Consider the following 27577-nt stretch of genomic DNA (forward strand, 5'->3'; position numbering starts at 1 on the left):
TGAACCAATGTCTTACAAACTCATGCTCACTGTAGCAGAGGGCCAGGATGGGACACAAGAGTCCCACGCCAGCTCTGCCCCTAGCCCGCAAGGGTGAATTAGAGCACAAGAGGGCCTAAATTCATGGCAGGCCTCGGTTTCCACCTGTGCCTATTGCCTGTGTGTACCATGTCCTTCCCACTGCCTCCAGAGCAGGTTAGGAACCAATCAAGTTGTGCTAAGGAGAGACAACAATGCGGACGTCTTATCCAGGCAAGGCACATTCTCCAGGAGGCTTATTGATAATGATCTAAAATACAACTGTCAGCATTTTTATATTTGAGCTTCCCAAGACATGTCATGCTTCGTGTTAGTGTTTATGATGGAGCAGGTGCCACGGCAGTGTGACTCGGTGGGCATAATAGGTTAGTGGGGACCATGCCAAGGTGACAGCACAGCCCACATGCCTTCTGGAAGGGATCTGAACACAGATCCCCATGGGAGATCCCAGCTACTGCAGAAGCAGCCCGCTGCCCACAGCCCACCAGGCCCTGTTCCACACCATGCTGAAGGGTTTGTAATTGAGATAAAATCCACCACATACAATTCACCCTATTAAAGTGTGCAATTCAGTGATGTTTTAGTACATTCAGCCATCATCACTATGCAATTCTAGAACATTTTCATCACCCCGAAGGAAACCCAATACCCATTAGCTGTCACCCCATCTCCTCCCCATAACTCCTGGCACCCGTGAATCTATTTTATGTCTCTGGCTTTGCCTCTTCCTCCAATTTGCTTTCAGCAAAAACAAAACAATAAAAACATCTCTCACATCATGTTAATATTCTTGTAACTGGAATTTTTTGTTTAATTCATTTTGGGGTTCTAATTTTTAACCTGTCTTGGACCTGTAGCATACAGAGTAGATACCTGGATTAGTGACTCTGAGTTTAAGTAGCATTAAAATGGGAATAATTGAAGAACACATGTGGTGGACTGCAGAAATGGTCCTCAATTCCTCCCATTCCTAACTGCAATGTGGCAATGCTCCCTTTCATGGCTTGACCATTTCTTCCATCACGGGATTGGAGTTCTACAAGGGTGTGTGTGTGTGTCTGTGTGTGGCTACAACCCCAGTCATTTTTTTTTTTTTTTTCTCTTCAGACAGAGTCTTGCTAAGTTGCCCAGGCTGGGCTTGAACTTGGAATCTTCCAGCTTCATCCTCCCACAGTGGCGTGCCCATGTGATGTGGGCCAAAGTAACATTAGAAATGAATGCAAGCAAAGATTTGAAAAGTGCTTGTACTCTTGTGCTATTACTGAGGACCACATGACAGACACCAGGTGAATATCCCCTGGTTAGCCTGTTGGAAACATGGCTGTGCCACCCTAATGACCTGAGCTGACAGCCAGTACTAACCCCATGCGTACTAGGCCAGCCAGCTCCCAACAGACCCACCAGCTGACAACATCTGTATGGGTCCACACAGGGAGCTCATAGAACTAGCAATTATTCCAAGACCTTACATGCTGTGGTGGTAAGTCATGTAGCAACAACTGACCCACGCACTCTGTGACAATGACTTTCCTTTAAAAGCCATCTATGTGCATGGGAAATCTGAGCAGTGGTTGCCTAGGGGAAGAAACTGCCCCTGAGGGACAGAGATGGGGGGCTGTTCACTAGATCTTCTTTTAGACCTCCTGAAATGAGAATCACCATTCAGCACAAATTTAGAAATAAGAAGGGTCCTCTCTCCATGATTCAAGCCCGTGGAACTCTACCTGCACTGGAACCCTGCCCTGGGCTGTCCCAGGATCCCGAACCTCAGGGCACCCACACTCACCAATGTGGTGGGGGGCCTTTTCCAGCGTCTCGATCTGGATGTGTCTGGCACCCGCTGGTATCTGCACCAGTTTGAGAGCTGCTGCCACAAAGGAGGACACGGGATAGCAGGGAATGTCCTGAGCAGGGAGCCCCTGCCCAGCACCCCACCCCACTGAGGACCCAGGAGCATCTCATTAGCAGATGCTCTCCAGTCCTCTTTCCTAGTCTGCAGATTGCGGGTGGGACCCTGCAAGGGCCATGGCATGCACACATGTGTGTCTCTAGGATTCCGCACCTTCCTGACTCTCTTCTTTCACATCTGCTCTTTCCCCTCCTTCTTGCTCCTCTGAATTCTCTCTCCATCTTGCTTCTCACACTTAAGCTACTGTAGGCATTTAGATAAAATGGGCCATGGGGATCCCGCATGGCCACCTTGATTCAAGACCTTTCTAAGAGTCATCAACCCTACAATGAGACAGGCTCCAGGGTTCCTCTGCCTGTCAGAACCATGGCCTGGATCAAGGGGAGAGGCTACCCGAGGGTCACCCAGCCCCAGCCTGCTCACCTGCCTGCTTGGAGGCTTTGCCCAGCGTCCCCTTCACAGTCCTGCAGTGGGAGTTGTCACCGCCACAGACTCCGCACTTATCATCTGCCTTCATGGACCCCACCTCCTTGTCACAGCCGATGGGCTGAGGCAGAGGTGAGGCAAATGGGAGGAGCATTCCACCCAGGCTGGCAGCCCCTGCTCCCTTCCTAGTCTCCAGGCCCTCCCTGGAGAGGAACCCTGGCCCAAAGCCCTCCCAAGACAAGGCCCTCCCCCAAATTCACCATGGGACCTAAACCTGGCCAGTCGATTCCTGCGGTCTCCTCTCCCGGAAATGGGGCTGGGCAGTAAGTGACCCCTTTCCAGTACCCCAGGGCTGTACAGGGACCCAGGGGCTTCCTGAGTGCAGCAGACATGGCCACACAATCTCCTATGGAGCATGAGGACAGCACTGCAGAGCATCCCCCGGATGGCACCCACCACACACTGGCCGCGGGCACAGACACTGTACGGGTCTCGGTAGCTGCAGCGTGTCCCGTCGTGGACCACCTGGTTCATGTATACCACTTCACCCGTGTCCACCGACTGGCAGATCAGCTCACACTTCTGAGTGTCTGTGGGAAAAGGGACCACGCTGAGCCTCAGCTGGACTGCCAGAGAGCAGGCGGCCCAGGATGACACTGGTGCGCAGCCCAGCTAAGACGGTCTAGGGTTGGCCTGGGGCAGGAGAGGGAGTACTCTTCCTGGAGCAGAGACTTAAGACCCCTGCTGAGGCACTTACTGACTAGGTCAGGACCTGGGCCAAACGTTCTCATGTTTTCTATTACTCTTATTCCTGATGAGTAAAATGCCACATCACTTGGTTACTGAGAAAAATCAAGTGACAAAATAGTAAGAATCATAGTAAGCCAATGCTTAGTGCTTACTGTGTACTGGCTATTTCCAAAGCCTTCACACACCCTTGATATGCAACCCTAAATGCTTTTCATGAATTAGTTCATGTAACCCTCTCAACACCTCAATAAGGCAGATTCTAGCACGACAGAGGAGGAAACTGAGGACCAGAAGTTAAAGAACTTGCTTGTGGCTACACAGTGAGTAGTTCAGCGGGATTCTAACCTGGGGGCTTGAGGGGCAGACCTCTACCCCACGTCACCGGGCACACCCATCACAGCTTTGGTGCATCTGAACGTGTTCACACACACATAAGATGGCAGTGTCAAGGTCAAGCCCAATGCTGCTTGGATGAGAGCTGCGAATGGAGCTGTGATAAGACAGGGGAAAGGTCCCTTCCCGTTCTGCAGTGAAATGTTCTCCTACTCAGGCTGCTGATGTCCTAAAAAGGAGGTTCCAGAGAACATGTAAACACTCGCTGTGCTTCTTAGAAACAAGGCCAGGGCTTAACTGATTTCCTGTGATTTGTCTACAAGTCCTGGGAAAAGCCCAAAGTTCAGCTGATTCCCCAGCCTCCCTGCTGCCCTCCACACACCATGGCTGCTTGTTCAGGTTCTGATGGGACCAGAAGGCTTCCAGAGTGACCCTCTCCTGCAGCCCATTCCTAAGGAACTTAGTTGTTCCTGCTCCAGGTCCCAGACCTCACAGGACACCTGATGAATTCTTGCCTCCAGCACTCGGGACTCCAGGCTGGAGCCAAAACGTCCAAGATGGCCTTGGATCTCCTGCACAGGACTCAGATTCCCAGTGGGACCTGGGCCTGGGGCTCCAATACTCTGGAGGTCAGGCAGGGTCCCGACCAGCACACCCAGGCAGGTGATAGCAGGAGAGTGGTGAGCTCCTCAGAATGGGAGGAGTCCAACCAGAAGGAAGAACACTCCCAGCAAGGGTGCCCAGAGGAGTCTGCAATGACAGGCCCCTGAGGTCCCTTCCAGCTTGAGCATCCGGGCATTCTAAGCCTGAGTCAGAGTGTCCTTTCTGATGCCTTGATATCCCTCCACCTTTACTGGTGGGAGCACAGGAGGGTGGCCTCACATGGCCCCAATGAGTGCCCAAGACACTAGGGGTGGGGAGGCACTCACCATCATCCGGCTCATAGGGGACCCAGCTGTGCTTGGCATTCTGGTGTATGTAGTAGGAGTTGCGCTTGGCACACTGCTGGGCCCGGAAGTCCTCGTAAGGCCCAGGGCAGTCCTCCCTGTTGCAGATCTGGTACTCGAACAAGGGTCCTGAGCATGGGCGGCCTCCATAGGCTGGGCTGGATTGGCACAGAGAGACCTGGTGACCTAGCTGGCTGGGAAGGCCGGGGCTGGGCTGGCTGCCAGGGGCAGCATCACAAGAGTTCCACCAACTCAGGGGCTAGAGAGGGACCTGCAGTATGGCTGCTGAGCTCAGAGACTGCAGGACACCTCCCTCAGGAGGAGGGGTGTCCAAGTCCTGGCTGTGCTGTGCCTTAATTTCTCCTTAAAAAGAGGGACCATAATATCTCTTTTTTTTGGTAGCAGGGATCGAACTTGGGTCCTTGCGCTTGCGAGGCAGGTTGCCAGAACCACTGAGCTAAATCCCCGGCCCACTCCTGGTACATCTGAGAAGAATGATAAGAAAGAGTGTTCTATAAAGCAATTTATACTCTTCTCTCTGTTAAACCAAGAGCACTAGGTGAGACTCCAAAGTATTCAAGTGCTAATCGATACAAAGTTTCCAAGGTTAATAGGTGCTGCTCACAGATGCTGAGAATCATGCAGGCTTATGCACCTAAGTGCTTAGCATCCCGCCCGGCTCTGACAAAGTGCTCCTCACACTTTGTAAAACCAATAATTATAACAGCAGCTATCATCTATTATATGCTCCCCCTGTGCTGGACATGGTGCCTAGGCCACACATATTCTTTCATTTAAGCTTCATAAAATAAAACAGTTATTATTATAGGGAAGCTCAATCACAGCTTTGATCAAGGACATAACTGTTAGTCCTGACTGCAGGGTGGGTGCTGCTATAGATTCCTATCACCTTGACTTTTGTTTCTTCAACAAATGAAAATTACAAGGCAGACTATTTGGCTTCTATTTGCAGCAGCCCAGTATAGCTGCTTCTTTAGGGAGTGAGCTTCTTATCTCTGCAGAATATGAATGGCCACTACTGAGGATCCTGTGATCTGCCATTCATCACACTACAGGAGGGACTGAGCCGGGCCCTGTCAGTATAGAGGTCCCTAGGGCCAGCTGACACGTAAGGCAGCCTCAGCCAGTCTGCTGCCCTAAGCGAGCTCCTTCAGCTTAGGCAATGGGACTGTGGTGAGTTGAGGCTCACGAGTTCCAAAGCCATGGACTGGGGGAGGAGGTCCTGCAGAGCAGATGAGGAGGGACCAATAGATGTCACCCCAGAATGCTGACATTTGTGTGGGGACTGAGGGGATTTGATGTTAGAGGTAGGTTAAGAAAATTGAAGGAAATTTTGCCCCATGTGATAGAAGATAAAGTCGAGGGTCACGTCCAACACGTGTTGATCAGTGTTCACTCAGAGTTTAGCTGGAGGATCAAGGTCACTGGAGGACTGGTTAACTGGCAGTCTCGGGCCCACCCAGGTTCTGGACATCTGCACCACAAGCATTTGAGCATCACTAGGTTGAACACATTCATAGAGGCCAGATCTGATTGGTTACCAGCAAATGCAGGTTGTGTGATCAGACCCACCCCAGTTTTGGGTCCTCATCCATACAGTACATGACATTTGGGGGACATTTGCTCACTCCCACACCCTGTCTCCCCACTGCCTTCCCTTCCATGCCCTTCCGCCCCAGAGAGGGGTCCCCTGCCCTGCCCAACCCAGGGAAGCACACTCACGGCGGATTGTCACAGCTCCGACTGCGTGATTGCACTCCGCCCCCACACGACCGAGAACACGACCCAAATTTGCTCCAGGAGCTCCAGCCTCCATCCTGGCCATAAGTCTGCTCCGGTGATTTCCAGATGCAGTGACCTTTGAAGCACCACTGGGGTGGAGCAGAGGGCATGAGGTCACCCTGGGCCACTGCAGCAGAGCCTGCCAGGGAGGCTGCTTGAGCAGGCAAACAGCACAGCTAGAACACCACAGGGAGTCCAGAGAAAGAGATGCCAAGAGAAAGAGCCTGGCAGCGGACAGAATCCCACCGCTCCCATGAGCTGAGTAACCTCAGACCAGGGGCTCAGCTTCCTGAGGCTCCTCAAGGGTACAATGTGGAGAGCTACACCCACCCATAGCACTCAGTGCCTGGCACATGCAGCCCTCCAGAGGCAGATATTATTTCACGAGATTAATGATGATAATAAATGTGCAATTATTTTATTCATCACCCCAGGAGAAATAAAGGACACAATTTTTCCACACTATCTAGAGCTGATCTTGGCTCTGTGCCTTGAGTCACCTTCCAGAAGCTACAAGCAGATGTGTCCCTGGGAGGCAAGAATCTGTCCCTGCAGTGGAGTGAGTGTATACATTAAGTCAACAAGGCCTGCATTTGAATCTCGGCTTGGCAATTACTGGTTATGTGTGGCCACTTCACCTTGCTGAGCCTCAGTTTACTAACCTGTTAAATGGAACTGTTCTGTAAGAGCTGAAGGCACGAACTCTACAACAGCCTGAGGACTGGACCAGGTTCTCAAATAAGGGCTCAACTAAAGGCAACTCCCTTCCCTTTTGCTACAAGGTAACATGGATGCAATATAGAAAGCTCTCTGGGATTTTCTGGTACCAGGGATCGAACTCAGGACCTTGCACTTGCCAGGCAGGCATGGCGCCACTGAGCCACATACCTGGCCCTTCTCTGGGATTTTCTAAAGAGAAGGCAGCAGTTCTCAACCTTAGAGCCTCAGGGGAACCATTAAAACTCCAGGTGCTGTCACTTCCCCCAGCCCAATGGAGTGAAAATCTCTAGAGGTAAGGGCTTTAGGAAGCTATGAGATGCCACAAAGTCCCCCACTTCAAGTGTACAATTCAATGATCTTTTAAAAAATAAATTCACAGTTGTGCAACCTTCACCACATCCAATTTTGGAGCATTTCCCCAAAGATCCTCTCTGATCATCTGCAGTCATTCCCTGCTGGGGCGGGGGGCGGGGGGGGGGGCGTGTGTTAAACTCCCCAAAGACTCAAACACACAGCCACATTTGAGAACCACTGACTAAGCATTTGTGCAAAACCGACTGGGGAGCACCTGGGACTCTGAAAATACCCTGGAAAATGTCAGGGGTGGACAGACCGGGAAGAGGGCCTACAAGGTTTGGAGCCCACTGGACTGGCTGCCCAGGCCCACAGGAAGCCACACCCATCTATGAGGCGCAAACCAGAAGACGCCCAGCAGGACAGAGGTCAAGTGTCAGAGGGCCGAGGGCAGGTGCTCCATGCTGGGCTCACAGCTGAGGCTAAGCAAAATCCCTGCCTCCCGCTTTCTCTCTCTTCCTCTCTCTTTTGGTGCAGTACTGGAGAACAACCCCAGGTCCTCTGCACTGAGCTATATCCCCAGGCCTTTTTTCTTTTTTTATTTTTGAGACAGGATCTCACTAAGTTGCCCAGGCTGGGCTGGAACTTGCGATCTTCCTGCCTTGGCCTCCCCGGGTGCTGAGATGGCAGGTGTGCACCACCACACTTGGCTGCACAAGCCTCTTAGCACTTGCATCTTCTCAGCTCTCTCACTTGCTCTGATGTGATCCAGTCGCTTCAGAACCAACTTGAGGGGCGGGAAGGATGCTTGGTCAGAGGTATGCTGGGTTGGAAGGACTGGGGAAGTTCAAAGACTGGCTCGAGGTCACCACATAGTGGTCAAGGACAGGGCTCAGCTCAGAAACCAGGCACGAGATCCCTGAAAACAAGCTCTGGGACCCACTATGTAGGAAGAAAACAGATCAGGAAACACTTGAAGGGCAACGAGGAAGTGGGGGGCGACAGCTCAGAGGCAGGGGTGCAGGGGGGCAGGGACACCTGGAGGCTTCCCTTCGTCTCCTGTCTGCTAATCTCTCCTGTGTGGCCCCGAAAAGTTCTGTAGCCTGTCTATTCTTCTCATCTGTGACACAGGAGTCACCCTTCCTGCCACATGGGCTCTGAGATCACACTAAACTTGGCTGACTTCAGAGGCAAAAGCTGTGGCACGAGAAGGAAGGGAGTGTGAGGTCGTGGGCAGATCGACCTCACACAAGGCCTGTACCTGTGTTTTTGCACTGTTCCCCTTCAGATACGCACAGGAAGGGGGGCCCCTGGGGCCCTGCACCCATGCCAGAATGGATGCCCCATGCCCCAGGATGATACTTCTGCTGCAGACCCTGCCGGTACCTTGCCTGGTTCACACTCGGTTCCGTCCAGCGGGGGCCCCTTCTTGGTCTTGCAGAAGTACGGGTTGTCAGGGTGGCTGCACCACAGCTGCTTGCAAGGCTCAAAGGTCCTGAACTGGTGGCAAGGGGAAGGAGTCACAGGCTGCACTCTCCAGCTCTGACCAGCTGTCCGGAGGGCAAAAGGCAGTGACAGAGAGAGCGGAGGGTGTGGCAGAGGCTGGGGTCTGGGACTCTGAGAAAGCCAGAACCCCGTAAGTCCTCAAGCTCAACCCCCGCCCAAGTATCCCAGGGGCCCTCCTCCCTGATGAGGGCCCTGAGAGGGGGCCAGCACAGCCTACAGGCCCTTTGTCCTCTCTCTCCTGGCCTCCATCCCTACCTCAGCAGAAGCCACTTTGTCATGAGCTGGGACCAGGGTTGGAGGCTCTGGGGAGTTCTGGCCCATGATGCTTCAAATCCCTGTGCACAGGAGGCCCCTGAGGGGACCCAGTGAGTTTGAACCCCCCCATCTCCCTCTAATGTGGACACTCAGTGAGACCAGAGGTTGGTCACTCCATGCACCAGCCCTTCCAGACAAGCCCCAGGTTCCTTAACATCCTCTCTCAGCACACCCTGCCAGCCAGACAAGCATCCCCCTAGCACAGCATCTGGGCGCTAGAGCCCCACCCCCTGTTCTTCCACCCGCAAAGCAGTGCTTTGTCAGACCACATGTCCAGCGTGGCCTGGACAGCAGAGAAGGTGACCACACGCAGGAGCTTCTCATGATACCAAACAGGACTTCCATGGAGGAAGGGGGGACACATCCCCTCGGTGTGGGATATAAAGGCCTGGGCCATCAGAAACCCCCTCCTGTGAGCCTCAGCCCGGCCCCAGTGCCACTGCTTGGTTCTACTGACCTCCAGGCTCAAGGGTATTCCCCACCCCATCCTCCAGGGCAGGGACAGAGTTATACTCACTCGTATCCACAGCCTCAGGCATGGGGATAGGGAGCCAGAAGTGAGGCCCCAGAGAGAGGTGATGTGCACAAGTGGAGTGTTAGACCCAAATGTCCCCCAACCCCCCTGAGAATGAGAACTCTGCTCCCCTGGGCACAGCTCCTGGTCTGACACCCTGATGCCTCTCTGAGCTACTCATTCCATTTCTCCCAGGACAAACCAATGTTCAAGCCTCTGCACATCTGACCCGCAGGTGTTTTCCCTGCCACCCCCACCATGGCGGCTGGCTCCAAGCCTGGGGACTCACGCCCAGGGCCACTGGCTGGCCAGGTGGAAAGTGTCTCCTGAATGACTAGCCTGGGTCACAGGAGGACAGGGACCTTGTGTCCTAGCTTGGCAGAGGCCAAGGTTACTCACTGCCAAGCAGGTCTGGTATCCAGTGCCGAAGTCAAAGCGGCACTGCTCATCCATTGAGTAGTCGATCCCAGGCAGCTCTGGGGGCTGGGGCCAGGCGGGCTCAAAGGGGTCATCGAGGAGGCAGTCGTAGGACCTGCAGTAGAGACGGGAGGTGAGCCAGCCTGACGACAAGGAGTCCCGTGGACTCCCTCCCCAGGGATTGGGGCTTTGGATGAGCAAGGAACCTGCACCCACTTCCCTGAGCAGGAGGGTTTCTTCCAGGGAGGAAGGCTGCCCCGTGTCCCCCTCACTCAGAACTTGGATTCCACCAGTGACTGGGAGGACTCCGTTTGCAGCGAGGGGCAGGGACTAACTAGGGTTAGCAGCTCAGTTTGTAGACTGTTTACAAGTCAGTTTTGTCCATGTTAAAAGGAAATACTCTTAGCCAAGACTAAGAGTTGATGCTTGACAAGTTCAGGACTCATTCTGGCCCGAGGGAAGAGGCAAAGCCAACTGATGTTGCAGGGTACGCTGGGCAGGCTGCCCCAGCTGGCAGCCTTGGAAGATCAGCGACTCCATCTCTCTTCTACCTGCCCCACCCAGATCCACTCTGCTCATTCCTAGGCCTCAAGCTCCTGAGTCTGACATTCATGCTGTACCCAACAGGCTCTCCTTGGCATCCCCCTTCCCTGGGGCCCAGGGGAAACCAAGATACCCCCACTCCAGCCTGGTGACTACTAACCATTAGCACGAGCATCACCTGCAGTGCTGGATGAATGCAGCTACCCAGGCCCAACCCGCAGCAGATTCCCAAGGGTTTCTTGGGTGGGGCCAGGAGATCTGGGGTGTTAGCAGGAATACCATGCACAGGGCCACTTGGGCACAAGGGGGCTAACCCACCTGTGATGTGACGGGGCTGTTTTCAGCCAGGTGGTGGGAGTGGGGGCTGGAGGAGCCACATGAGTCAAGCCAGGCGGGGTGATGACTGGAGGGTGACAGCTAGCTGGGCAACCTCTGCCCAGAGTAGCAGGCTGTTTGCTCCCCCATCCCTGGCCAAGGGCAGAAGTGACTTACGGGAGGTAACGGCTGAGCTCCAGCTTGCTGCAGCGGGACCAGTGGAAGCGGTGGAAGGCAGCCTGCACCAGGGGCGCCATGACACTGCCCAGGCTGGTCTCATCCGCACAGCCATTCCCCTGCCCATCATGTTCCATGCCAAGCCTGGGAGCAGGGTGGGGTGGGGGACAGAGGGGAGCCCCAAATCATTCTGGGGAGTCTGCCCTGGGAAGGCAGGTGCAGGAGAATGTACTCCCTACCTGAATCAGGAGCTCAGATTCAGCCTCTTCCATGGAGCCCCTCTTTATGCCAGACCCAGAGAACTCAGCACAGCACTGTGCATATGACAGGCAACAACCCCAGTGATAGATTAAATTCAAAACTGTGCTCTTTATAGATAGTATGTAATGCTAAAGCCCAACGGTGCCAATTTCTTAACTACTCCCAGGTAGATGCACCTGGCCTTGACCCCTAGACAAACATAAGGACCTCTGAGCCTGAGCTTCTCTGTCCACAGGAAGGGGCCTCTGCTCCATGAAGAGTGGACACTCCCATCCTGCAGACTTCTGGGTCCAGAATATATAGAGCCAGCAATTCCCACAGCAAGGAGGGGACCAGAGATTTCCCTGGGAAATCCCAGGAGGAAACTGAGGCGCAGGGAGAAGAGCCACCACTGGCCCTCTGGTGTCCCCTGGCTCAGCCCCTATATTGGCAGGGCCTTCTGGAGGGTGCCTCTGTCCTGATCTCTGCCATGGCGCCATTCCTAGAGCAGGGCGTGGCACACGGTAGGTGCTCAAGAACTATGGCTGAACGAATGAATGACTGTGCACTGAACAACCTCCAGGCCATAGATCCTGCCCACCAGCCTCGCCTGGCCCGCTGGCAGGGCTCTGAATGAGCCTGTTTACCATGGGCTGCGACCAGCTCCTCTGCACAAGGAGCACCAGGGCAAGCTGGACGGGGTCTCAGAAGGGTTAGCACGGGGCAGAGGGAAGCCAGGGATGGAGGCCACCCAGACAGCAGGCCTGCCTGTGATGGGGACACGGTCACTGGCCTGCCCAAAGCCAGGGCCACAATCTGGTCTTCATGGCCACACAGGACAGGCCCAGAATTGCCGAGTGCTCCTTGGCCCCTCCCCTGTCAACCCACAGATCTGTGACACTGGGCCAGCCAGCTCTGCTGGCCTCTCCTGAGACACTGGCACCAGAGCCCGATCTGGACAACACCTTTCACCCCCGGGACTCCTTGGAGCCCATGGCACAGCCCATGGCCACAGAGCCACCAGCCCTGCCCATCCTCCCAATGCCACTTACACGTGGCCGGTCTCGTGGGCCACCACAAAAGCCGAGGAGAAGCCATCCTCATGGTTGAGGGCACAGCTCCTCAGGGGGTGGCACATGCCAGTGACAGGCGCATACCCTGCCAGGGAGAGAGGGAGAGAGGCCATAGGCAGGTTAGGTGGGACATGCTGAGGTCTGAGCCCAGCCAGCCACTGAAGGGACATCGTGACCAGGTCAGTGCTAGAAGCCCCTAGAGAAGAACGACACTCACAGAATCCCACCCATGCACAGCAACCCTGGGCCTAGCTACCCCTGTGTCCTAGGGTTTGGTGGCTTCCCTCCTGGCCTATAGCTTCTCACACTCTATTGGCTACTTCTCCAAACAAGCTGTGGAATTTCTGGGCTGTGTATGAACCTGTGCACACTCCCCTTCCACACCATCTTTTTCCTACAGTCAGTCAGTCAATCAACAAACAAGCTTGGAATGCTTTCTATGTGGAGGCAGGGGGTGGCACTATGTTGACTACTATGGGGAGCCAGGCACATTGGCATGCATCTCTAGTCCCAGCTTCTCAGGAGACTGAGGCAAGAAGATTGTTTGAGCCAGAGAGTTTGAGACCAGTTTGGACAACATAGAGTGGCACTATCTCAAAAAAAAAAAAAAAAGAAAAAAGAAAGAAAGAAAAGAAAAAAAGAAAGTACGAAAGAGAAAAAAATTTCTCTGGATACCACGGAGAAAACAGAGACAAATCAGACTCATTCTCCTACCCCACGTGGCATTAAGGAAGGTCCAGTTTGGCAGGGAGATCATGTGATTGGATTAGAGGTAGGCCTGAGGGGCCAGAGCTCAGGAAGCAAGGTGGGAGCAGGGGTGGCCTGCAGGAGGGTAAGAAAATGGTTTCGGCCGGTGGGATCCAGGGGCACAAGGAATGACTTACGGGGTGGCAGAGACGGGTCTTGAGGACAGGTAAAGTGACTCTCCAGAGGTGGGGACACCAGCAAAGGTGCAGACGGCCACAGACACTGCAGCAGGGCAGCAAGGCTGGCACGGAGCAGCACAGGCCACGGCCACCATGCAGAGTGTTGCTGTGTGTGAGGCCCATGCCTCAGGGCCTGCTCCTCAAACCACCCAGGGCTGGACTGTGCGCTTACAGTGCTTGAGGTCCTGGGTTCAATCCCCAGCACCACCAAGGTCACACATACACACACGCACACACGCACACACCCACGTGCACCTCTGGGAGGGCAGACTGAGCTGGGGAAGGCTGCGAGGAGGGGTGCCGGTGGGAAGCGCTCCCTCCTGGACCTACAGTCAACTACAGCAAGCTTTCCCTGTTGCAGTGTTACTGAAATGGTCCTGCATCTCGCATGGTTTGGGGGACATAATGAGGCTACAGTGTTTGGAGGTTGGGGCCTAGCATTTGCTGTCCATGCCATGTCGCACACGCGTAAGTGTGTGTTTGTGTCTCTATGTGTGTCCAGGTGCCTGCAGGGTATCTGTGCACATGCCTGTACATGCGTGTACAGTGTCTGTGTGTGCACATATCTCCGTGTATATGTGTGTGTGCCTGTGTGTGTGTGTGTGTGTCCACAAACCATGTCTGGAGATTCACTGGTTCACACAAGAAGCCCTTTGGGTGGGTAGGGCTGTCTGACTAATTTCTAGCATTAAATGTGAAAGAACAGCCCTCAAAGTGGTGTCTAGAGAGCCAGTTTGGCCTCAGACCTGCCTGCTGTGGGACATGGCCAAGCCTCTTCACCGCTCTGTTTCAGTCTCCCCATGTGAATACTAGGGGGAGGGAAGCTGCACACATTTACAGACACATACAGTTGCCTATACTCTGTCATGGACATTTCATGCTCCCCTCACCCTCTGATCAGCATGGCAGGGAGGAAAGCAAAGATTATGACTGTCCCCACTGGAGAACTGGGAGAATCCAGGTGTTGAACTGATCTTGGGTCCCTGAGCTGGGCTACCAAGGCATCGAGTGGAGCATGAACTTTCCTGCAGCCCACACAACCATCCCCAAGACCCCACAGTCTGCATAGGACACAGGACATGGTGTGGGCAACAGCATCTTGAGGTTCACTGGGGGGGGTCTTCGAGCAGCCAGTCTCTGAGCAGCTGGGACATTGAGCACAAGACCCCAAACCTGGCTACTCACAGCCACCTGCAGGCTGGACCAAGACAGCAGGCACCTGAGTGGGGACCCTTTCACTTGCCATGCTCTCCAAGAAACCATGCCAAAGCTCACCCACCTATCCACGCAGGGACAGCTCCCCAGACAGCCCATCCTTCTCCAGGCCCAGCCTGAATCCCCAGCTCTGCCCTGCAGGCTGCACACACCTGACCACAGCAAATACAGTACCTTGCATACCTGAGGGCCCAAAGTTCTGCCGGGTGAGGAAGACGACGTGGTCGTGGTGCTCAGCATGGTCGGGGTCCTGGCGCTGTTGGGAGTGCGCCCAGCGACACACCTGCTCCAGGCTTCGGGCAGGGTTCCCGCGTTCAATCAGGCTCAGGGACTGCAAGGCCGGGAGAGTGGCAAGAGGGAAAGGTCGGAGCCCGGGGTACTGTGGTAGCTGTCCTCCCACCCACAGGCCCAGGGAACTGCAGTGCCTGCCCACACAGTCTTCCTTGCTTTGGACACTGCCTTGAACACATGCTACTGTACTTCCAATCTCCTGGACTAACCTGCAAGGCAGGCACTGCTCTGGCTGTTTTCCTAACATCTCATTCACTATCCAATCAAATCGTTACAGCTTAGATGTAAGTTGAGTTGTTACCCTCGATTTAGGGAGAATAAGTGACCCCTTCTAACACTGTACAGCCTGGGGTCCCCAGGCTCAACGTGACATGACTTGTCTTGGTCACTGCCCCTCTGGAAGCCCATTTCCCTATCCATTCCTCAGGGAAGAGTGGCCACTCTCCGTAAGGACATAGGGCTGTCAGCTTCCTCCACCAAAGAACCCATGACTTCCTGCTTTCCACTTCAAATGCCTCCACCCTGAGCTTCGAATCTAAAGGGCTCAGGGTTCTGATTTCGGAATTGAAGTCTCCTGAACACATGTCCCTCTGGACACATTGTAGCAGGTCTCACACCGTGGCTCCATGGTCCTTCTTCCTCCCAACTCTTCCTGCTAAGCAGTCAGCAGGGGCTCACCTGCCGGTAGCCAACCATGATCAAGCGGACAAGGGCAATGTTCATGTGGGCACCCAGGGACTCATCGTGGTAAATCTCATCCACCTGCAGGGGGAGGAGTGCATTTTAAGGGGGCACAAACATTCACCAGGGGGCAGGTTCTGAGTTAGATGCCCAGCGTACAGCACCCCATTTCACCCCACCATGACTAAATCAAGCAAGCATTCTCACCTCTACTTTACAGATGTGAAAACCGAGGCTGAGAGAGGTGAACTGGCTTGCCCAGGGACATGCAGCTAACAAGCTTCAAAGCAGGGCTTCAAACTGTGGACTGCTGAATCCCTACCCTGAGCTCTTTCCATGAAGTCAAACAAAGTCTTGGGGTGGGAGTGGGGTCACCTGGCTCAGGGGACCCTGGTTCAAACTGCTGGTCCTAACATTCTGGGTACTTTTCCAATTACCACTGCAATCTTGCTGTTCCTACAGTGCCTGGGCACTAGGGAGGCCATGCTGAGCCCTTCTCCAGCTGAAAGTGCTCCAGGGCCTTGGACCAGCAGCAGCACTGCCCTGGAGCCTGTTAGAATGCACAGTCTCGGCCCCACCCAGACCTTCCCAGCCAGGAATTGCATGTGAACAGGCTCCCAGCTGTGGCTGAGGGTTAGACAAGCTCTCGAGGAGCCCTGCTCAGAACTATCCCTTCCTCTCCTAGACCTGGGAACCTGTGGAAAAAACCTCACACCATTCACCGAAGGACCCAATCCAAGGCACTCCCCTGACCAGGGAGCCCTGGACAGCAGCCACAGGACAGATGCTAGGCCTCTGCCCCCAAGGGCAGGGAGCTCACCCTCACCCGAGGACACTTATGTCCTGAACTGTCCCAATAGCCACTCTAGGTTCTGTTTTTAATAACTCTTTGAAAAATAAAAAACATTTCACTGTAAAAAACTTTTAAGTACCTCCCTACAAAGAAAACTAAATTATCTACATTCCTATTAGCCCAATATATAATCACCACCGTTAACAAGCTTCCTGCCACATGTACATCCGTGTGCACGCATGCATGTGTGTTATTTTGTAAAATTGAAGTCACACTGAGTATAGCTTGTACTTTGCTCGTTTCATGAAACATATTCTGTATCGCTAACAGTATGATCTCTGATGTCGGCGTGGGACGTGCCATCCCTCCTACAACTAATTCCTGAGTTTTCTCTCTGAGCGACTCAGAGAGAAGTGACTTGCTCAGCCAGTCAGAAGGACACAGCAATGGTGAAGCAGTTTCTGAGAGTCCCGGGTTCCAATCCCAGCTCTGCTATTTATGAGCTGGCTGACCTGGAGCACAGCAGAGAACCCCTAAGAAGCTGTTTCTTTTTTTTGCAGAGTGGGGGTGACTTTGGCTGTCATTAGAGCTGCTGGGTATAAATATTCGGGAACCACGAGCGACCCACACAAGCCCACAGGCACAGGCAGCAGTTAGTGACAGGCAGCAGAGCTCAGCCTCCAGTTCCGACCCGTGTCCACAGGCTTCCCAGGGGCTGGCATGGGCTTGCATGCCTGCTCTTGTTCTCCCTGTGCCTTCAGCCACCACTTCTTTCCCATTTGTAAGCAAAGCCACCAACCTACAACCCACAAAGGGACTGTTGTCCACCAAATGGAGAGAACAGCACTTCCAACCACATGTGTGTCTCACACAAAGGCTCAGGCTGGGAGGGGAACTAGAGCGCTGCCTCATGCTCACGTGCCCCTCCTGGGCCAGCCAAGGATGGAGCCAGGTTGTATGGCAGCAAAAGCTCCAGGCATCACAGGCCCCGGCCCCAGCCCACTCATCCTGGTGCCCGGAACCACCAGCTGCCCCAGGTCCTAGATGTGCAGACTTCTGAGCAGCCAGCATCAGGCTTCCACCATGGACCTTCCTAGAGCTGAAGCCCAGAGTGGGAGACCGAAGGCAAGCACCACTGCAGGCAGGCAGCACCCTGTGGATTCCCATCGCAAGGCGTGACGTACAGGCCATGGTGGCAGGCTCCCTCCTTCCTGCCCTAAAGGACAAAGGCTCCATGGGAATGAGGGGCTCCGGTGTGGAGAGGCGCTGTCCTCTTCAACCCGCGTGCCCCACATTTATCCTAGGAGGTTGCCCATGCCGGCACGTGGCCTTCTTTGCACTCTGGGTGTGGTCAGTGCCAGGGACTCCTTGGTGTGCTCTGCAAGCAGACCGTGGTGGGTTCACAGGCACAGTGCACTCTACTCAGCCACATCCACACCCCACATGTGCACATGCAAACCCACCATTATCCCCAGAGAAGTCACTGGAACACCAGGTGGAGGATCTGGAAATCCCTCAGGGCTGTGCCTTCCTCACATGCCCCTCTCGTTGGCTGGAACATGCAAACTAGCACCAGAATCCTGCCATCTGGCCGTCAGCCCTCAGTAGCTACAGGCTTTCCATCTGTGGCTCCAACCAACCCTGGATAGAAAATCTTTCGTAAAAAACTATATCAAATAGATACAGGGTTTTCCTTGCCATTTTTGCCTAAACAATATGGTGTAACGACTGTTTGCAGAGCATTTACATTGTATTAGGCATTATAAGTAAGCTAGAAATGATGTAAAGTTTACAGAAAGAGCAGACAGTTTAGATAGGGGCTTTGAGCGTCCACAGATTTTGGTATTCACAGGGTCTTAGACTCACTCTCCCGTGAATTCAGACGGATGGCTGTCGTCATGTCTGTCCCTCACTCAGTGAGCCTTCAGTGACCCTTGCTCCAATGGCTGCCCTCACTGGCCTAGCACACTGGTTACTAGGGTTTGCCCATTCTTTCTTGGGGCCTCTCACTGCACATGCCCCAGTAGCCCCAGCCTATGAGCAGCACCCTCAGTGTCTTTGATTCACCTGGAACAGCCTTGAGGCTTTGCACAGGTCAAGGAAGTGGCAGCATGGGGCTTCCCATGCTGGCCGGAACTGCAGGGCCTTCCTGCCAGCTGGTGCCATAGCGAGGAGGTGTGGCTAGCAGGGAGGCCTGGAACCCCAGCTCCTCTGGAACACACGCACAGGGACTCCCTGACAGGCTCCAGTCTGGCTATGTACCTAGGGCCGGGCCCTGTCAGCCCATGGAGGTCTCCCAATGCCAGAGGGAAGTCCAGGGAGCCAGCACGGGGGAGAGGAGGAACTGCTACCCATGGTTGGCCACAAGGTAGGACGGCCACAAAGCACACTCACAGGGCAGAAAGAACAACATGTCCAGTTTCCTAACTTCTCACCCCTGAGCCAAGTTCAAGGTCACCTCTGCTAAGAACCCCAGGTTAGGACTTGACATCACATATTGGCCTGAGATAGGCACTGGGTGTGTAGCAGAAAAACAAACAAAGGTCAGGACATTGGCCAATGAGAGGGGAGAGGATGGGCTGAGAGCTGCTGCTCCTTGAATACCTACTCTGTGCCAGGTACTGAGCTGAGGGCCTTGTGTACAACCTCAAGAGTGCCTTATGGGAAGAAGAATTATTCCCATCTCACAGGCAAGAAATCTGAGGTTCAGAGAGGTTAAGTGACTTTCCCAAGGTCCCCCAGCTGGGAAGAGGGAAAGGCAGGATTTAATCTCAGGTCTCTGTGACTCTATGGCCTCTGTTGCTCAGAACCAGTTTCTGGGCCAGAGTGGCTGGGTGGGCTTTCTCTGACCTGGGTTAGAAGATGAAGAGAGTTCCCAGCTCAGAAAAGGAAGGCAAGTCCTTGTCCTGGACCCACTGCCTGCCTCATCTGACTGTGACAACAGCAGGAAGCAGAAACTGTGCTCCTGGGGCCTGGGGCTGCAGGGCAGTCCTCATCATGAACTCCCATCCAGCCCCAGCAATGCACTGTGCTTTTCAAGGTCCATGTCCTTGTCCTCACTTAGAAGTGTGGATTCCCAGCAAGGGTGAAGACACGGAAAGATCTTTGCCCCCAAATGAACCTTTTGCTCCTGGGCCCTAGACGTGGGTGACTATGGAGAGGCAAAGGTGGATGCTTTCAAAGTCTGGGGTCGGGTGAGAAAGGAGAGGATTACTCAGAGGGCAGGGGGCAAGGAGGTAGGAGAAAGACCCTGATGCCTCTAGCCTTTCTGGAATATGCTTCCAAACTCTCGCCTACTGTCAAACACACATTTACAAACAGTAAAATGGCTACTGTGGGCTGGACATGGTGGCATACGTCTATAATCCCAGCACTCTGGGAAGCTGAGCCAGGAGGACTGCAAGTTCAAGCCCAGCCTGAGCAATTTAGCAGGACCAATCAAATCAATCCATCAGTCAAACACTAGACACTAGAACCTCCCATTCCACTGTAACCCAGCAAGGTCTAGGCCCCTGGATCCCTGTGGTCTCCCACCCACCCAGAGCCCTGCACTCAAATTTCCTTGGTGTGGGATCTCCGCATCCGTTTTCCTGAACAAGGGAAGCCAGGCTCAGTGTCTAAGGCAGGAATGCTGGGCTTCAGGCTGGGGCTAAAGGAGGCGAGCTGCTCTCAGAGAGCCCATGAAGGCAGCTGGCAGCCTGTGCCAAGAGAGACCAGCTTTTCTCCCGCAGAGTAGGGGCAGGGGAGCCCCACAGAGGCTGGTCTCTGGAAGCCACAAGTTCCCTGTCTCCTGGGGATGCTCCCCCAGAGCTGAGTGAGCAGGACCCTGAGGTAGTAACCCACCTGTGTCACAGTAGCGGGGACACTAACTGCCATTAGCAGCTCACACGCCACACACATGCCTCTGTGTCACCTCACCGAACCTCCCAGCAACCTGCCCAGGTGGAAAGTCCTAACCCTCTGTTCTTTTTAATTACAGCTTAAGCATCTCTCATCCAAAAACCTGACATCTGAAATATTCCCAAACCCCAAACTAGCGCCCATACAATGCCACAAGTGGAAAATTCCACCCTGACCTCATTTGATGGGGTGCAGTCAAAACACAGGTGTGCTAAAAATTTGTATAAAATTACCTCCAGGCTCTGTATCTAAAGAGAACATGAAACATCAATGAATTTCGTGTTTAGGCTTGAGCGACGATAGCTGATAGATAGCTCACTACATATATGCCGACATTCCAAACTCCACAACAATTCTGGTCCCAAACATTTCAAACAAGAGATACTCAACCCGGAATCAACTTTTTCATTTGAGAACAGCTTTAGATTTCCAGAAAAGTTGCCAGGATGCCAGAGAGACTTCCACTGTGCCCTGCACCCAGTGTCCCCTGTGATCAACACCTGCTATTACCACGGAGCATTTGTCACAACTCATGAACATCACCCGTACCTGTAGTCCACCCACTCCCTAGAAACTAGATTTCCCTAGTTTCCCTCTAATGTCCTTTTGGCTCCAGCTTCCACCCAGCCACAATGATGTGCTTACATCTCCTTTGGCTTCTCTGGTCTCTTTCTCTTCTGTGACAGTCTCCCAGACCTTCCAGGTCTCTGATGGCCTCGATGGATTTGTGGAGTACTGGTCAGGTATCCTGTAGTCTGTCCTTCAATTGGGGTGTGGCTGAAACTTTTCTCATGGTTAGACTGGGGTTACAGGTTTGGGGGTGAAGACCATAAAGGTTAAGCATATTCTTGTCATGCGTGTCTGTCCATGACTTATCTCTGTTGATGTTGACTGTGGTCACCTGGCTGTGACAGTGTTTGCCAGGTTTCTTCACTATAAAGTTTCTCTCCTTCTCCCACTTCCCATTCGGAGCTCTTCAGAAAAAAGTCATTCTCCACAGCCTACATTTAAGGAGTGGGGGTTCAACTCACCTCCTTCAGGGTAAGGGGCTGCAGACACTACTTAGAATTCCTCTGCACAGGAAATTTGCCTCATTTCCCCCACTCATTTACTTAACATATGAACTCACGGATACTTGCTTTGCACTTCGAGCTGTAATTCAGTGATGAGTTGTTCAAATGGTCCCAGTTTTGGCCAGTGAGAGCTCCCTCTATTGATTCCTATGTCTCTTTAATACACTCTATAGTATCTGGGCTTTTTCTTTCTCTGTTTTTGTTCTTTTGTCTGTTTGTTTGCAGCATTGGTGCTTTCCGGAACTCCTGGCTGTTCCAGGCTCATCCTATATGTGCCAGCCTTGTGTCCACAGTCAGCCTCCAGCCAGCCATCTCTCCCAGGGCTCAGAGGAGAGTGGTATATCATCTCTATTTTCATGGTGCAAGAAGAGGCCCCAAGTGACTGTGATGTTCACCTAAGGACAGCAACCACAGCCAGAGTGAGACCCAGGCACCTGAGGGCCTGAGCGGCTCACGTGTCTTCCCTGGTCACTACTGCTTCTGAACGTGGACAGAATGGGAGAGGTTGAAGGCAGGGGATTGGCTGCAATGACCTTTTTCAGGTCCAGGGAGATGACAGCAATATGGAGAACAGACCCTTGGCTCCATAGCTCTGGCCCCTCTGACAACAGGACACAGTGCCCAGCGTACCTGAGGCACACACTGCCTTTCATCTGCCTCAGATGCTCCTCTCTTCTCAGGTTTACAGTTGCTGTGGCCAGGTGGCAGTTAGGCAAGCAGGAGCCCCTCATGATTCCTGGTGGCTTCATCTTAGGCAATGACCCCTCTGAAGAAGGAACGTGAGTTCTGGTTGCTGTCTGAAAACCTCCCGACACCTTCATGCCAGCATTGGCATCAAGCCTTGCAGAACGGGGTCCATGGCTTGGATGAAAATCCAGAGATCACAGTGCATCCCTCACACATACTGCCCTGCCCCCCAGCACAGAGGACAATGCCATGCAGAGAAGCACACACTCTGATGACTGCTGAAAGTGACCAGAAGGAAGGGCAGGACTCGAATGTGGAAAAGGTGTGGGAATTCCTAACTTCCCATGCTCTGCATGTGTAAAAGACCAACACAGGAAAAAAATTCCAACCCCATATGAGGCAAAAGGGCTCTTCTAATAAAACACAAAAATACTAAGTGATAATAAAACATTATATCAGAGTTTAATTGGTGTTGCTTTTTTCTTTAGTACATAAAATAATGGGGCATCTGAAAATTAAGCCACAGGTCTTAGATTTGATGCAACAGGTTAAGAAAATGTTCATACATATGTGTAAAGTTTTTTGGGTATGCACACCCGATTTGGCATGGTACACACAGGTACACGGTCCTGTGCAAATACATGTGTATTCCACACGTGTACATGTGTGTGCATGTGTGTGGGCACGTGGGTTATATGCATGCATGTGTGTGTGGTGTGCATGTATAATAAGTACATCAGCAATGTACTGCTGCCTGTGGTCGGAGATCCCTACCCTCCTGGGCTCTCGTGCTGACGCAGGCAGTAGCCAGGGCTGGGTCCCATTCCCGCTGGATTGAAATCTAACCCTTACCAGTGTTCCACACTCCCTCATAGGCCACATTGGCAGGCCTTGTCTCAACGGTCTTGGAGTGGAACAGGATGCTGAGTCTCCTGATTTGTCTTCTGTTGCTGCACCGAGCCTCACCCAAGTTCATGACCACGGCCTTGTATTCCAAAAGGCTGATGTGGGCTACCCGTGAACAGTGTTGTACCTATAAACCAGCCCACCTCCAAAAGGTGTGGCTTTCTCCAAGGTTATCTGGAGCCCAAAGTCTGGGCTCGGCCATTTCCCTAGGCTCTAGCTTCTTGGCCCATCTTACACCTAGGCAGTTTGTGTAGACCATGGGGACAGACCCACCCAGCCCAACAGAGTCCCTTTCATGAGTCCACAATGCTCAGCATTTATCCCCCCTGACCTATTTGCAAATGCAGCAGCCTTTATGCTCGGGGCTGGCCTTCCTGTGTGTAAACAGAGGCAGGGTGGAGGCCTGGAAATACCCAAATTCTGCCACCTCCCGCTGTCGAATGAGCTCACCACTCTGAGGCGGACCTCGCTCATGGACGGGCATGGAGGAAACAACTTGCAGAGGCAGGAGAATGGAAGGGAAGGACAGATATCAAGTTGGAGCAGAGCCTGGAACAGAGCATGTGCTCAGTCAATGGCATCTGTTAGTTTAAAACAGTGATGGCAAACCTTTTAGAGATCGAGTGCCAAACTGCAACCCAAAACCCACTTATTTATTGCAACGTGCCAACGCTGCAATTAAACCAGAATATTGGGGTTTTAGTTTAGAAAAAACAACTATATTAATATCTTTTGTCTTTAAAAAATCACAATAACACACATGCCACAGGTTTTCCACCACTGGTTTAAAACATCTACTTTCCATTTTGGGAAGCCATGGGATCAACCCAAAAATAACATTTCAGAAGTCTTCCCTCCAGTATGTCAAGTAGAATGCTGTATAAGGAAGACTGCTGTGGACCATGAAGTTCTCTTCACTCGTGAGGGCTATGCATTATTATTATGTCTCTCACGCGAGGGAGGCAGCACCTGTCCTTTCTTTTGTAGTAAGCACTGCTCCCTTCCCAGAACTCTGAAAATATAAATACCTGTGTGCAGAAACGAGTTAATACCCCAGACCAGTGGTCCCCAACCTTCTGCTACAGATAATTTGACAGTGCTCATTCTTGGTGGTGCCTGTCCTGTGCCCTGTAGGATGTGTAGCAGCAACCCTGGCCTCTACCCACCACATGCCAGGAGCACCCCACTGCTTCCAGCTGTGATAACAAAAAATAATCTCCAGGTATTGCCAGTGTCACCGGATAAGAACTGCTGCCTTGAACCAGGGGTGTAGCCCACGCAGAGCTCCTGCCTAGCACACGTGTGGCCCTGAGCTTGATCCCCAGCACCACAAAAACAAACAAGCTACTGCCTTAAAGTAAATGAGATTTTGCCATTAGCAAAAGTGGTGGAAGGTTTTAGGGGCAGAAAAGAGGAAAGGGACTAAAAAGAGAGGAAGGAGGAGGATTCCCATTCTTCCTGCATCAGGGAAGAGAGCTGCTTTGCAGACAACTCTACCCAAGAAAACCGAAGGCGTGGCAGAGCATGCTCTCCATCAGCAGGCAAGGATTTCTGCATTGCTCCAAATCAGCCTTTATGGTGGATATTTAATGTGGCAGGTGTCAACAGAATGTCACCTTCACAGCTGAGACCACCAAGGCCCTGCTCTGAAAGCCATCTGCCTGGGTCTAGAAGGGCACCAAGCTCTTCCAAAAAGGCATCTGAGCAGCCCAGAATGGGAAAGGGCTCAAGGCAGATCACAGCTAGGAGGACTCTATGGTTGGCGCTGTCTCCCTGGAAACCAGCCCCAGCACCTTTGAACTGTAAGCCAGGTGAGGCAGGGTGGGGAGTGGAGATGGGCAGGGGGCCTATCTCCCAGACAGGTGGGATGCCAAAAGGGGTCCCAGAGAAAACAGCCTGGAAGCTTCAGGCTACAGACTGACTGGAGGATACAAGGGCCTCTTTGTATCTCTTCCCCTCCCTTTGCTCCAGCACCAGGCCCCAGGAGGATTCTTGCATCCCCACATCCAAAGGGCTCTCACCCAAGATGATGTACATCACCCTGGACAGGAGAGAGACCCTGCAGCACCTGGCAGGCACGGGCACACACACAGCCCCAAATCAAGAGCAGGAACACACCCAGGGGAGAAGCTTTAGGAGCCTGACTGCCCAGGGAGACCCTCGCAGGCAGACATTCTTAGAAAGCTGCAGCATTCTTCCCACTGCCCAACTGGGCAGCCAGGGTCTCACTTCCCCCTCTCCAGAGCTGCCTATCATCAAGTTCTGCAACAGTAGCAGTGAGGAGAGGGGTATAAACTTTGGAATCAGACAGACCTAGGTTCAAAGTCGGGCTCTGCCACTTACGAGCTGTGTAGACTCACCACATTGCTTAGGTTCCCCAGAGCCTAAACCTGAACAGTGGGGATCCAATGGGCCACCTGCAAAGTGCTCAGCTCCATGGCAGAGTCAAGGCAGGTGCTGGGACGATGCTGTGATGGCTGCAGGAGGCTGCAGCAGCCTTCTCCCCAGGGCCTTTCCACTGGCCTGCCCAGCCTCAGCTGCCCTCTGGGATACCCTCTCCTCCCCAAAATCCACCCAGGGTTCCACATCAGCAACTATTCATCCTTCCTCTCCACCCAAGAGCCTATGCTGTCCCACATAGTCAGGCCTCCGCCACCTGTCCTGAACAGCCATGTGCCTCCTTGCTCCTGCCTCCAGAGCCCCAAGTGCTGCCTATTGCCACCCTGCTCAGCCTGCACCCCTCCCCTGGCCCAGACTCCCTCTCCACCAAGGCTGGCTTGACACACCCCCTCCAGAAAGACTCATCTCTGCTCCAGTCTGCCTCCCTTAAGCTTTTTCAGCACCATCCCAGTGGTTCCTTAATTATTCCTGGGGATTGAGGCTTACAGAATCAGTCTATCTAATAATTAGCATACAACTAATGCTCACTAAATACTGAAAACAACTATCCCTTATGTTTTAAAGGACTCCTATGATTTCCTAGTCCTGAGATTTGAAGAAGTCTTAAGGGAAGTGACCTGGTAAAATGAGTAAAGAGGCACAGAGAAAGATAAGTCTACCCAAGGCCTACCAGCAGGTGAAGGGGGAATGAAGAGAGGTCCTTGTCATCAACTGGAGCTGTGAATATTTATAGTACATCCCCATGTTGGTGCAAAAGGCAAATGGAAGACAGGACAGTCCTGACTGCTGTTACAGCCATCCAATGGCTCCAGCACCTGCTTCTGCTCCTCCTCCCCAAGTGAGCACAATGGGCCCATGTATCCTGGGAACCAGAACTCTCTGATCCCACCAGGCTAGCCCTGGCCCGAAAGCAGGATCAGGCAGGTCACAGGTGGGCGGGTGCTCCAAGACAGAGCAAAGGGACACCCATTCCACTGGCTCCACAAAGTCCCCTAGGAGAATCCATGACTCAAGTGTCCCAGCCAGACAAAAGCTCCCGCACAATGGACAGGATGAGCTGCAGGTCCCCTGGGCAGAGAGGCTGTCAGCTGCCTACCCGCTCACCTCCAGTGCAGCAAGCTGGGCTGGCCACCCTCTGCCCCAGAAGCCACAGCCCCACATGGCCCATGTACCCCCATGACAGCAGAAGGTCTGCAAGGTAACAGCTCCTCAAGCCATAGCCCATTTCAGGGCTGCAGGGGCACTGTCCCCAGGAGCCTGGCCTCATGGGAAGCTGTCTCAACTGTACCCGGCCAGGCCCCGGTTCAGGATTCACAGAGCAAGCTGGTAATGAGCAGATGACCCAACCTCCAGCCTTGGGAAGCTCGGATAAGACACCTTCTATCCTCCTCACCCACTTTTTGGCAGGGGAAGGACCAGACCCAGTCTTCTGGGCATAGTCTGCAGGGAGGCTGACAAGGTGTATGCTATGTCATAGATTAGAGGTCAAGGGTCAAAAGTCTGAACATGGTACTGGGGCCAAGAGGGCTGGAGTGGGCCATGGGCTTACCTGCTTCCAGCAGTAAAGTCCTGCAGACATGAGGAGGGGCTCTGGGAGGACAGGTGGGCAGCTGCCCCCACATCAAGGACCTCAAGGGCTTAGAAAAAACTTCCCACTTCTTCCCTGTGCTGTCCGCAGTCTCACAGCTCCAGTTCTGAGGGATTTGCCAGGCCCTTCTGAACTCATTTCGTTTCAATTGGGCAAGTTCCAAAAGTACACTTTGGCCTGTGGAAAGAAACTACTTCCTTTTATGACCCATCAAAAGATCCCTTCCTGTTTCTAAGGGAAGCCCCCAAACTCTGGCTGGGAAACAAAGCTCTGTTTACCCCATAACCTGTCCTGCTGTGCTGCCTTCAGCCCTATATACCTCCAAGGCATGTACGATTTTTGCCACAGCCCCAGAGGGCAGACCCCCTTCTCTTGAGCTGACCCCCTGAGAACCCCCCAGTGGGGCTAAGACCCAACAGCCGGGGCACCTATGCGGGCCCTGCCAAGGCCACAGTGGCCCTAAACCCTCGCATGTGAGGTCACACCTCTAGCAGCAGCCTCAGCAGGAGGCACATGCACCTCCCAGGGTCACTCCTGGGGACCCACCTGGAACCTCAGAGTCGGGACAGAGATTATCTTAAGCTGCAGACACTTGAAATTCAACAGATACAGAAAGAAACCTTCTCAGAGATCCTCTTACTGACTAACAGCAGGAACTTCAAGGAAATAAGGCCACAGAAATCCCCTCAGGGGAGTTTCCTGCCATAAAAATGTCTGACCCTTGGAGCTTACATAATCAAACATCACCACAAACTTCCTCATCTCTGTCTGTGCTCCTCAAAGCCTATCTGTCTAG

General features: G+C 53.2%; 1 protein-coding gene across 1 annotated transcript in view; it reads right to left on the bottom strand.

The window, feature by feature from the left end:
- Adamts14 (ADAM metallopeptidase with thrombospondin type 1 motif 14) overlaps positions 1-27577 on the bottom strand; it is an 80042-nt gene that overhangs the window by 20072 nt on the left and 32393 nt on the right. The window contains 11 exon segments of the mRNA XM_004846214.4: positions 1826-1906; positions 2372-2495; positions 2831-2964; positions 4387-4562; positions 6148-6296; positions 8608-8721; positions 9956-10088; positions 11009-11152; positions 12301-12406; positions 14646-14793; positions 15432-15515. Of these exon segments, the coding sequence (XP_004846271.3) occupies positions 1826-1906; positions 2372-2495; positions 2831-2964; positions 4387-4562; positions 6148-6296; positions 8608-8721; positions 9956-10088; positions 11009-11152; positions 12301-12406; positions 14646-14793; positions 15432-15515 (1393 nt within the window).

The sequence above is a fragment of the Heterocephalus glaber genome, unplaced genomic scaffold (genome assembly GCF_053883595.1).
Source record: "Heterocephalus glaber isolate CG9 unplaced genomic scaffold, H.glaber_assembly_v1.0 deba00001497, whole genome shotgun sequence".
NCBI lineage: Eukaryota > Metazoa > Chordata > Mammalia > Rodentia > Bathyergidae > Heterocephalus > Heterocephalus glaber.